Here is a 13,000-nt window from a genome sequence, read left to right as displayed (position 1 = left end):
CTTTCCCCAACATAAATAGATCCCATTCACCCAAGTTGACAAACAATTTATGAAGCTGCTCCTTTAAGAACTGGAAAGAGAAGGACTTCCCTATAACTTTGCCAATAATAGCGCACTTCCACGGGTCACACAATCCGGAGCATACTTCTTGGTCTAAGGGGATAAATATTTCTTCGGATGGGTTGAATCCTACCGGAGGGGAAGATTCACAGGGCATGACCCCTGAAAAGGTTGGAGTTGGTGAGTTCTTGTTTTGGAGAGCTTGTTTGAAAGATATAGCCTGAGAAACTTGGTGCGAGATTGTCAAGCTTTCCGATGGATGAGGTGATGGGAGGGGAACCTGCAAGGAAACAGAGGGGGATGGGGAGACCACAGGGGAAGACAGAGGGGGAGGGGGGAGGGGAGGGGGAGACATAGTTTCGATTTCAAAGAGGGGTTTTTTGCTTCCAAGTAAACACGTGAGGTTTTACAGATTTGATTTTGTTATTTTTCTAATATTCCTTTTTTTTATTATTTTTCCTCTTTTTATAATCTTTTAATTTCTGTTTCCTTTTTTTAACTCTTTCTCTTCACTCCTTACTTTCTTTTATTAGAAATTTCTAAGTATATTGTAGGTTGTAAATGATGCTTACATTTCCGACATATTTGATTCATAATTCGCATTAGACCAATTACAAAAAGAGATTTACAATTGCCAAGGTCATGATGTAGAATTTCGGTCAACCCATTCGAGTGTATGTTACTGCAAACATAAAAGATTTTTCAATTAAGAAGCCTAGTAAAGAAAAACACTAACAAACTAAAAAATCAATTACACAAAATTCTTTCGTACCTATTCAAATTCTCTTTCTCATCCAAAATCGGCCCAGAATCGGCCCTATATATTAATTTGGACACATATAGCTTATGGACATTCTCCTAATTAAAACTAATGATGGATAAATTTTTATTGCCCATTTGGTCTTACTTATTAAAAAATAAAAACAAATAAAGGTACATAGAACAAATTATTTTCATCCCCACTCATCACATGTGTCAAACCTAGCCCTAAACGGCTGAACTCAACATTATGTTTTGGTAAGAGAGTTTTGAATTTTAAAACTCAAATCTCAATTTAGTTATCTGGTTACACTATACTTTGGACACAACCTTATAGATATTCTCTTAATTAAAAATAATGATGAATTTTTTTCTATTTCCCCATTCAGTATCTTGTTTATCATAAAAATAAAGTCAAATAAAGGTACATAAACAAAGTTATTTTCATCTTTATTCATCACATGTGTCAATCATAGTGTTATTCTCATCCATCCTTTACTTTGATGGTCACATGTGTCAATCATAGTGTTATTCTCATCCATCTTTACTTTGATAGTCATATTTATATCATTATCCGAGCACTTAACAACTACTCCACTATTTTATTTATTCAGCTAGTCATGACTTTGAAGCTGGTCGGAGTCTCCACACTCGTACTCGTCCAAAATTCTTATCTCTATTCCCGTCACCCACGATGGGAAAAGTACTCACCCCTCCCAATCTCCTTCTAACGGGTTAAAAGTAAAACTCATCCCCAATCTATCACCTACACGTGTATCCACACTTGCCTCAAACCCACTCCATGACTCAATTTTTTTTGGTAAGATCAGAGTTTTGATTTTTAAAATTCTACTACTGAGTCTTCTTCAATTGCAGTATCTTATTAGAATAATTGATTAAATAAACAAAACATTATAATATGTACTCGCTCCGTCCGGATTTAATTGTTGTAATAGTATATTCACGGAGTTTTATGCGATAAGTTATTGTAAGATTATATTATATAATCTAATAGGAAAATAGGTATGATGGGATATAGTGAATATTTTTTATATAGAATGTTGGGGTGTTAAAATGGGCCCACCATTTTAACATAAAAGCCAATAAAATCCACTCAAGCCCAATATCCCTTACAAGGCCTCAAAGGCCCAACAAAGGCACTATATATACCCCTCAAAGGGCAAGGTAAAGGGGTCATTCTCTAACCCTAGAGAAGCCACCCTACTCTCTCTCCCCTAAACACCTCATTTTATACATCAATTGTACTGACTTGAGCGTCGGAGGCTCCGCCTCGGGGACCCCCCCTTGGCCCGGAGTTCATCTTGCAGGCACCGCACGAGACCGGATCTCAAGATACCAAGGACGCTCCTACTATCGTTTCAACCCCGGAACAATTTGGCGCCGTCTGTGGGGAGAGAGTACAATAACCCATGAAGATCCACTCTTACATGACTATCGTGTTCAAGCACAAAAGTGGCCGGAAAATTTGAAGATAGCCAGCCAGAACTACTAGTTTACTAACAAATCTTCATCATTCGAAGGTGGATAATGTGTTTGGCAAACTCATTTGACGAAACTTCAGTCGCAAACAAACAAATCAATTACGAGCTACGCATCAGCAAAACATCTAATGACCAAGTTCCATTTATCAAGAGCCAAGAGAAAGATCTGTTTAAAAGATAAACAATCTTTTACTACAAGAAAAGCATCTTCCTGGCGGTAAATGATTAAAACAAGTTGCAATTTGTTTTGTAGGTCCCTATTTACATTAATTAATGATAAAGAGGAAAGCTCCAACAAAAAAAATAAGCTTCAGGATGTCAAACCGAGCCGAAGGTAAAAATCCGAAGGTAAAAATCCGAAGGTAAAATCCGAGCCGAGATTACAACTCGAACCGATGTTACAATCCGAGCCGATTTTAGAAGCACGTTCTTAAACAGATCTCCGGATTTGAAGAACGAGGTTAAAAATCGCTCAAAGATTACAACTCGAATCGATGTTACAATCCGAGCCGAAGGAAAAAAGCCGCTCCGAGATTACAACTCGAACCGATGTTACAATCCGAGCCGATTTTAGAAGCACGTTCTTAAACAGATCTCCGGATTTGAAGAACGAGGTTAAAAACCGCTCAAAGATTACAACTCGAATCGATGTTACAATCCGAGCCGAAGGAAAAAAGCCGCTCCGAGATTACAACTCGAACCGATGTTACAATCCGAGCCGATTTTAGAAGCATGTTCTTAAACAGATCTCCGGATTTGAAGAACGAGGTTAAAAATCGCTCAAAGATTACAACTCGAATCGATGTTACAATCCGAGCCGAAGGTAAAAAGCCGCTCCGAGATTACAACTCGAACCGATGTTACAATCCGAGCCGATTTTAGAAGCACGTTCTTAAACAGATCTCCGGATTTGAAGAACGAGGTTAAAAATCGCTCAAAGATTACAACTCGAATCGATGTTACAATCCGAGCCGAAGGTAAAAATCCGAAGGTAAAAATTCTGAGCTGAAATCGACTTTCACTTGGAAGTGATAAAAATCAAAATCCAACCCATTTTTCAAATAGAATTGGGTCTGGGGGGCATTTGTTGGGGTGTTAAAATGGGCCCACCATTTTAACCTAAAAGCCAATAAAATTCACTCAAGCCCAATATCCCTTACAAGGCCTCAAAGGCCCAACAAAGGCACTATATATACCCCTCAAAGGGCAAGGTAAAGGGGTCATTCTCTAACCCTAGAGAAGCCACCCTACTCTCTCTCCCCTAAACACCTCATTTTATACATCAATTGTACTGACTTGAGCGTCGGAGGCTCCGCCTCGGGGACCCCCCCTTGGCCCGGAGTTCATCTTGCAGGCACCGCACGAGACCGGAACTCAAGATACCAAGGACGCTCCTACTATCGTTTCAACCCCGGAACATAGAATAAAGTATAAGATAGGGAGTTAGAGAGAGAGACATTTTTATATAAAACAATTTCTTTTTTCAATAAGCATCTTTTACAAAACCTTGATAAATACTACTTTGAATATTAAAGCAAAGATAAATATTCGTTATACATATCCACGGTCAATATAAGACACATATTTTAAATACAAATTGACAATATATACATACAGTTAGTCATTTTATTAAATTTTTATTATGATATGGGTATTAAATTTGTATTATGTAAGTATTATGTAAATATTTAGACAAATCCAACAAAATGATACGGATTACATGACTATGTTCATCATCTATATTAAAATTCACCAAATAACATTAAAATTACAGAGATGTATGAATTTAGTAGTTAGTGTAAAAACAAAAGAGTTGCAAAATTTTAAAAATTGAGGAGTTATATAGTAGAGTAGTAGATAGATAAGGCTACGCAAGTTTTTCTCGTGTTTAAGGAAGTTACAATACTCTGTACTTTCTTTTTTAAAGTAATAAAATATTACTTATAATTATCAAATTTAGTTGTTAAAATATTATATAGTATTATAGTAACCTTTTTTATACTATATTCATACTTCGTTGTTTTTCTAATTTATTTGTATTCTAATTATGTAAGTACAAATCGGTAGATTACATTAATTATTTTTTATAAATATCCTACTACGTAATCCGTAAAATGGCTTAATTTTTTTAATAAAAATATAAGCATATATTGTTATATTTGTTACCAAAATATAAAAACAGATTTTATATAGTATTCCTCATGTATAGAATGATATCTTTTTTTTAGGAAAATAGAATCAAACCTTTATTGGGTAAAAAGGTAACAAATTAATTTAAAATCAATTATTTTATTTTTTAATTTTTTTATATCTAAAAGAGAGGCCAATCAATGAGTGACATTTGGCATCACCACATTGATTTCCTCTCTTTTAGTATAATATATATAGATAGATATGATAAGTATGTACTCGATTAATGATTATAATTCACAACACTAATGTGAAACAAGTCAATTAATTAATCGGTTAAAGTCTTAAGAAATAGCTAGAACTCCAAAACTTTGAGATTAAATGTTGTCTGCCTCATTTACCCTTGTAATTCTCCCTACCCAGAAAAAGAATAATAAACATAGAACCTAAGAACTATGAGATTAATTTTATCTATATCATTTGTCCGTATAATTCCCCTCACGCAGAAAAAGAGTAATAAAAGGTACTCTTATTTTTCAACAATAAGACCTACACAACCCCTGTTTTCTACCGATCAATTGTGCGTTTTGTGCCATCAACACCACACAATGCTTATCGTTTGTTGCGTCCTCATAAAAAAATTATGGTTATCTATCCCTTGAACTCATGACATCTTATATCATTATATGTTAATGCAAAGTATTAATCACCACTCAAATGACAACTTATGTGACTCTAAAACAATTAAAAAATAGAAAATCCTTACTTATGAAATGCATAAACCTTCAATGCTCAAATTATGTATTTGAATAACAATTTATGGTAAAAAAAAAATTCTTGATTTTTTTTATTTACTAGTCGAATCATTTTTCTTTTCTAGAAATGTATGTATAGAAATGCTTTCTTTTAGCTAATCAAATGTGTTTTTCACAAGTCATGAGTAAAATAGGTACAAAAAATAAAAATTTACACAAATAATACAAAATTACTCAAAAAATTAGTTTACCGATTGTTGGTTAACTTACCAGTTTTATTCATAAACTGCATAAATAATGAAATTCATATTCTTGTAACACTCTGGGGGTATCGTTAGGACCACTAACTAGTTAATTGATCAAATCTTTATGCTCCAGAGTATATACCACTGTTTTAGTAGAGATTGATTTAATTTCACAAAAATATTCGAGCTATGTACTCATTGTAAAAAGGAGATCTGATCCGCTCGATCATCTAGTACTCCCAAAATCCAAATAATCGAACCAATCTCGTTAATTTTAACGCTCACCCTGCCTGACTAGTACACCCTTATCACTTCTCTCTAACCTAATTATCAATTAATGTAATAACATACAAAAAAAACAAACCAATTGCTTGTTGGTTCAGTAGTGATCGGGGCTGAACTTAGTAGGGAGAACCTATGTTCGATCCCCTGCAATAAAATTGGGAGGGGACTGGAACCTAACCACTCATAACTCGCCCCGAATCTGAATAAGCCCCTAAGGTGAACCGGGTGCTAACACCAAAAACAACTCAAAATAAAACTTAAAAAAAAGGAAATATAATTAAATCGGATTATTTTAATCCAATATGTATTGATGTAATAATATTAATAATAGAAAAAGGTAAACTACGTACAAATCTCTAAGATTATTACAAAATAAAACAAAGTGTTGGGAAGGCAATACTAGCTACAAAACCTTTCACGAACAACTTTATTAAAAATTTCTCACCATCATTAACAAGAACGAAACGACAAAGCATGACTAAAGTGATGAACATGAAGAGGATGATTATGATGTTGTTGATGATGGTGATTTGAACTCTCTTTCTCAATCCTCCATTTAAGATCAAGAAAATCGTCAACCGAGCACGGTAGCTTAAGAGGGCCGTCGGAGTAATAGCCGTACACTTCACGAGCTTTGTCTAAGAGATTAGCAAATAATGGGTGGTATAAGTAAGTTATCGGTATCTCGAACTTTTGACAATCTTCATCTTCTTCATCTAAGCCTACTTGTACGGCCATCCATCCTTTCTTCACCATATCTTGATTTTTTAATGAAGAGATTTGAAGAAGAAGATTAAAGAAATTTTGGGTTTTTTTTTTTTTTTTTTTTTTTTTTTTTGAGGGAGTGTTTTTTTTGGTTAAGGAAAGGCAAAGGAGTGGGGGGATTTATAGTGGGAAGTGGGTGGGAGATTGAGAAAGAGAGGTCGGCTTGGATTGTACAAGAATACGGAATTTAATTAAATTGGATTTTATTTTATTCGATTATATTTTTAATTTTGTGTGGTATGTGTATTAAATATATATGGTATATTTTAATAATATTATTATATTGACATTTTATTTTTAAATTTTTTTGGTGAGGTGTGATATGGTCAACGAAACTAGTGAACCGCGGTATAAATTAATAGAAATAGATTTTTATTTTGTTTTTATTTTATTAAGATGGCCCATCAAGAAATTGGGAGTCTACAAAATCCAAAAACCCTTTGGAATAGGAAATTGACAATTGGCCTTCTCGATCGGACTCTTGTTGCTTGTTTTTACACTATTCCAAATATCCCTTGGAATAGGGAATACCATATTTGTCACATTATATAAATTTCTAGAATCCTATTCATACCTAGAGTTAGCGTACGTATGTTTTAGTCTGTAATTATCTAAATGTACTGAAATTGGAAATTTTGATTGACATGGGAAGAACGGATTGAAACTTTAAAAAAGTGAAACAACTTATCTGAAGTTATTGAACTTAAAACTTATTTTCTTAAGTTGAAAAAAAAAAACACAAATTTAGGCAATTGTAGTAATGAATAAAGACGTAGTATATTTCTACGTTTTCTTTTTGCATATTTCTAAGTTAGGTGTAGCTATATATATTAGTTGTGTGGCTTGCATCGGTTAATTGAAGTTTTTATCCATGAAGTGATGAACTACAGTATATATGTAGGTTACAAAGATGTATTTGTCCTATGAGATATGAATCTCATATGTCATATGATATCCTGATGATCATTCCCAATGGGAGTATCGCTGAATTTGAAAACTTGATCTCCCACCAAAAATTTCATATATTCTTATGGAAAATCTGCCATAATAGTATCCCTACTAGAGATACTATTTTCAAAAGAAATATTCTGCCTTTTAATGTCTGTCCTCTTTGTGACACTTACATTGAAAACATTAATCACCTATTTATTCAGTGTCCTATTGCAAAACAGGTCTGGACTCTTGACCATACTAAAAGGTGTTTAGATTTTTCTAACCCTTACTATGACTTCTTTGAGACTATTCGCTATCTAAAAAGCTATCAAACAACCCTTTGAAAGTTTCTATTCATCATTTGGGCTCTTTGGAAAGAGAGAAACGACTGCATTTTCAACAATGGTATTTTAAATGCTTTTCAAGTCTTCTTTAAAGCTGGTATGGCCTTCAAAGAATGGAAGTTCCGAACTAATATCGACCTACATAAACTTAAGGGTACCCCTCTCACTTCACACACTCACACAAATGTTACTCACAATCTTTCGATGTTAGTTTGGTTGTATCCCCCTCCCCAGGGTGCCTTCAAACTCAATTTTGACGGCTCTTGCAAAACTTCATCAGCAGCAGCTGGTTTCATTATTCGCGACAACAACGGCACCCCCATCAGTATGCATACTTACAATCTAGGCATTGCGCAAGCATTCATGGCAGAAGCTTGTGCTCTTCACAAAGGACTTCAAGAAGCGAAAAAACTCAACATCAAACTTCTTTACATGAAGCGACAATCTGATGGTCATCAATGCAGTAAAAGAAACTTGGAAAATCCCGTGGAAGCTCCTTTCGTCATTCAAGATATTCAGGATATTCTCAAATCTTTCGGCACTTGGAATATTATGCACGTCTACAGAGAAGCTAATCGAGCAGCAGATTGGATAGCAAATGTTGGTCATTTAGTTAGCAACACTATGTGTATCGAGTCTTGTACTAGTCCTCGTTTACTTTCCATTTTAGATAGTGATTACTTAGGAGTATCTCTCGTGCGGAGGGGCTCCTAATATTCTTCTTACCTTTCAAAATAAAAATAAAAATATGATCGCTGAATTACAGGGTTGTGAGGTGGGAAGAGAGACCACTTCTCCATCATCTCAATCTCATGTACAATGCACATGAAATTTCATATTAGCTGTTGCAATTGTTGCAAAGTTGCAATTATATTAGTTGATGGTGCTTAATTTTCTCTAATACCTTCCTGATTTCATGGCTTATTTGCATTTGTTAATTAATCTCCGTACTCCGTAGTAATTGCTTGCAGATTTAATAATAATCCACCCCTGGAAGTAAGTACTCCGATCCGTACAAGATTTTCTTATGTTGTTTTGGTCGTGGGTAGTGGGTACAACCGTACATGCACTTGAATACAATTATGGGTCTTTGTGATGGGTGATGAGTAGAGGAAGCCCATGACTAAGATCAAATTTTGTTAATGTCCAAAATTTATCCTTGCCTTAATTAATAAATAAATAAAAACTAATCCATTCAACTCGCGTGACGCAACAAATAGAGCTAGTAAACATGTCGTATTTGTGTATGCGCAGATTATAAATAAGTTGGAAAAACCTCAATACTCACACGACCTGTTTAATTAAATGGATCGTGTTGTGTCGTGTTGACTCATTTAATTAGTGTGTCTTAACCCCTTGACACAAACTCGTTTTTTAAGTGTCCGGTTCAGTAGCACATATCTCAAATTACTCATCTTAATTACGCGTCAGCGCTTGAGCCACTCACAGGCATGATGAAGCTAGTGGACTCGACCTTGTGAATTTTCCATCAACTTGAGCCACTCACAAGCATGATGAAGCTGGTACACTTTTTTAGTAGGTAAGAAACAAACCTATTAACGTTGGTTAACGCTTAAGTCACTTCCAAATAAAATATAAGGCAACTGGTAGAACTGAACCGTTTGACCTCCAAATTAAAAAATAAGTTTTCTAACAACTCCACCATCTTGTGTTGATTATACGAACTACATAATAGATACTACTAGATTAGATCCCGTGCACGCATGGATTTTGATCATTTTTTTTTACAAAATATTTAACTGAAATATCTCTAAGCTACTGCATCATTATAAAATTTGAACATATCCATTTAAATTTATTCATCTAATATGCGTATTTTAAATGCATAATGGTAATTTGACCAAATTTCCGAGTGAATATATTTTCCATTATTAATGTACCGATTTGACCAAAATATCACTAATTTTTTTTTATCAAAATTATTATTATGTTGTATCTATTATTTCCATAATATATAAATAATATTTTTCCATACATAAATAGTTTATAAAAAAAGATAGAGAATAAAAATAAAATTAAAATAGATATATTTTTTAGGAAAATGATTTTTGGCGGGAAAATTTTGCACCAGGAAATGACATGTGTCATTCCCGGTGTCTGTTTTAGTATAAAGTAATAGATTATTAATTCTCCAAGACAAACCATGTTACGCCGGCATGTGTCACCTTCTCTAAATATAACAAGGCCGCCACATCAACGATGACATGTAGGGCGTTCTTTTAACATTGTTAAACAAAATATTTTTGTTAGGGTTCGAACATGGGACCATCAAGAAGTATAGTAGAAAAATCTTACTATCTTAGCTAAGTATTAGTTATGTCTTTTAACTCTACTTAAATATATTTAAATTGGATAGGATTAGTGTGTATTTATACTATTTTTTCACACGTGTTATGTTATTTGCTAATTTTCACAACACAGTGATTGCAAAAAAAATGTAATTTTGTTACTATTATTGAAAATGGTTTCGAATAATTACCACATCTTTTATTGTCCATTTTTCACATGTATGGATCATAACATATACTCCGTAGTATACAAATACTAACAACCCAAAAAAATTTAAGAACACGATTACTAAAAAAGATACTACGTATAGTGACAAATCTTGGATACTGTTATGAGGGGGGCAGTAGAAAAATTAAACAGTATAGTATGCAATTTAGACAATTATATACAAATTTTAGAGGGGGCCGTAACTGAAAACACACTACAAAAATTTTCATGGCGGGCCACCCGCGCCATGTAAAACATCCGCCATTGACTACGTACAATACACCAAATCCAAATAAAATAAACGGTTTCCGGATAGTTATTAAAAAAAGTCAAACTCGCATACCAACACGTGTAAATAGTGCGTAGAAAAATACTTCATATAGTATTTAACATTGTAATTCGGGACATCATCCGGAGCAAATACTACTTCACTTTCCTAAGTACTAACTATAGGTACAACTAATGTACTTCATATATACGGAGTAGTCTACTTTTTTTATGGAAAAACCATAAAAAGATGACTTTATGTTTTAATTTACAGCCTTTGACGCATCCAATGAGCCATAATCTTGTTTACAGCAACAATTCAAAGACATTCCATGATCTCTTCTTTGAAGTTACGTTGGATCCACTAAGCATATATTATTGGCCATCATCTTTCTACTTTTACTGACTCCTTTTTTTTTTTTTTGCATCCTTTAATTCTCTTTTTATCTCCAAATACTTTTGCACTTTTGGGACTAATTTAATCAAAGTGTAAAACTTTAATTAATTTCATCTATCTTCGTCACACTTTTTACATTTTTAAAAGCATTTATAAAATAGATTAGCAATTTAAGATTGATTAATTTTTGTTGGAAGGAAGCACATTTCAATTATGCATTTGCACATCATGACGACATTACAGTCTTTACTAATTACTACCATGAGTGTCATTTAGTGGATGATAGTGAAGTATTTTTCGGTGGATTGCTTGTAATATAATTCACCATTAATTAATTTCATTTCATTAGAAAGGACTTGTTTCGTCGGTTGTAAATTTTTAATTTTAAAAAGATTAAATAATCTTGTCGGTTAACTTAAGCTTATTCTTTGTTTTATCCACAAATTCTTATTTACAATGGTTGTGCAATAAATATTGTACACCAAAGTAAAAGTTAACTCAAGATTTCCCTCAAAAAAAAAAAAAAAAAAAAAGTTAATTCAAGATGTTTAAAAGTTAAACTTATATATGTAAAAGTTATCCATTTTTTAATGATAAATCTTTTCATTTTAATAAAAATTGTTTCTAAAGTTATCTTAATTTACAATAAATTTATTGTACACCTAATTCGCGCAAGACCTTTTGTTTTTTTATCATACTATGGTTTTATTTCTGGAAAGGGATACGTTAGTTACAGTTATATGGGTAATTCTAAACATATTAACAAGACATTAGAATGGACTTGTTTCGTCGGTTGTAAACTTTTAATTTAAAAAGATTAAATAATCTTGTTGGTTAACTTAAACTTATGCTTAATATAGTTTTAATTCGGAAAGGATGCTTTAGCTATTGTAATATAAGGCTTTGTTCTGTTCATCTTATTTTCACTTATTTCAGGAAAAATAAGTTCAGATAAGTTCTGATAAGTTCAGATAAGATAAGTTCAAGAAAAATAAGGGTTGATCAAGTATAACTTATAACTTAAATAAGTTTTTATAAGTTCTAATATGTTCAGATAAGTCCAGATAAAATAAGTTCAGAAAAAATAAGTGAAAATCAAGTGAATAGAACGCAGCCTCTTAACGACTTAACGTATTAACAAGTCATAGTGAAAAAAGAAACAAATTACTCTAAGTAATGAAAAAAGAAACAAATTACGGACTACTCCATACTATTTAATGATACATTGTAACTAGTAATATTGTAATATTATGCCAACAAAGAAGGAAAATGAGTACTCCATATAAACCAAGTAAAACAAAATTTTGGACTAGGGATACGGATCTGAATGCATGTGTAAAAAATGGATCTGAATCGGATCTGGTAGGATCCGATCCAGATCATATCCATTGTCATCTCTAATATTAATAGGTTTTTTATTCATACAAATAAGAACCATGAAGTCAAAGTGTGTTGATATAAGTGTGTATATATACGTAGTACGTACCAATATGATGTTACTTTGTAATAAAAATAATGTAGTGTTGGGTGATATCTGTCCAATTTGACAACAAATCATTTTAATACTTTATCATTTATCTCTGCCTCTGCAGCGGTGTGTTTTTTAAAAAATATTTAAAAATTGTACATTGACAAAAAATCTAACCTTTTAAGACGATACGCATGCAAACAAAAACATGACATGTTAGTTAATGTTATTATAACGAGCAAAAGTTAACTACTACCTCCGTTTCAAAAATATCTTTACAGTCACTATTTGCACGAACTCCAATGCAATATTTAACTACTAATATATCCAATCTGGTATGTGTAAAAAATTATAAAAATTTGATATTCTGAAAATACTACCGAGACCAATCTAACAACATCGTACATGTAACGTTTTGATGTATATATTAGTGAGAATTTACGGTCAAAATTTTTATACTTTAGGCACATCTTCCAAAGCGTAAAGAACTTTCAGAAAGAAAGGTAGTATAATGTAATAAGTAATTAAGAGGATAAATCGATAACACTAGAGCAAGTAATTAATTAAAGTAAT

The 13,000-nt window shown here is 32.9% G+C and overlaps 1 protein-coding gene across 1 annotated transcript; it reads right to left on the bottom strand.

Annotated features, from left to right (window-relative positions):
* Nucleotides 1-6,186: 6,186 nt before the first annotated feature.
* LOC130471316 (auxin-responsive protein SAUR32) lies at nucleotides 6,187-6,492 on the bottom strand. The gene has a single exon (XM_056841368.1). It carries the CDS (start codon nucleotides 6,490-6,492, stop codon nucleotides 6,187-6,189), a length of 306 nt encoding a protein of 101 aa, XP_056697346.1.
* Between the last annotated feature and the right edge of the window lie 6,508 nt (nucleotides 6,493-13,000).

This window comes from Spinacia oleracea, chromosome 4 (genome assembly GCF_020520425.1).
Source record: "Spinacia oleracea cultivar Varoflay chromosome 4, BTI_SOV_V1, whole genome shotgun sequence".
In the NCBI taxonomy this organism is placed as follows: Eukaryota; Viridiplantae; Streptophyta; class Magnoliopsida; order Caryophyllales; family Amaranthaceae; genus Spinacia; species Spinacia oleracea.
Note: the sequence above shows the minus strand (reverse complement) of the source record. Positions and strands in the feature narration are given on the sequence as shown.

What these genes read in the sequence shown, in the direction of transcription:
- LOC130471316 (XM_056841368.1), bottom strand. Translation starts at nt 6,492, where the DNA reads ATGGTGAAGAAAGGATGGATGGCCGTACAAGTAGGCTTAGATGAAGAA.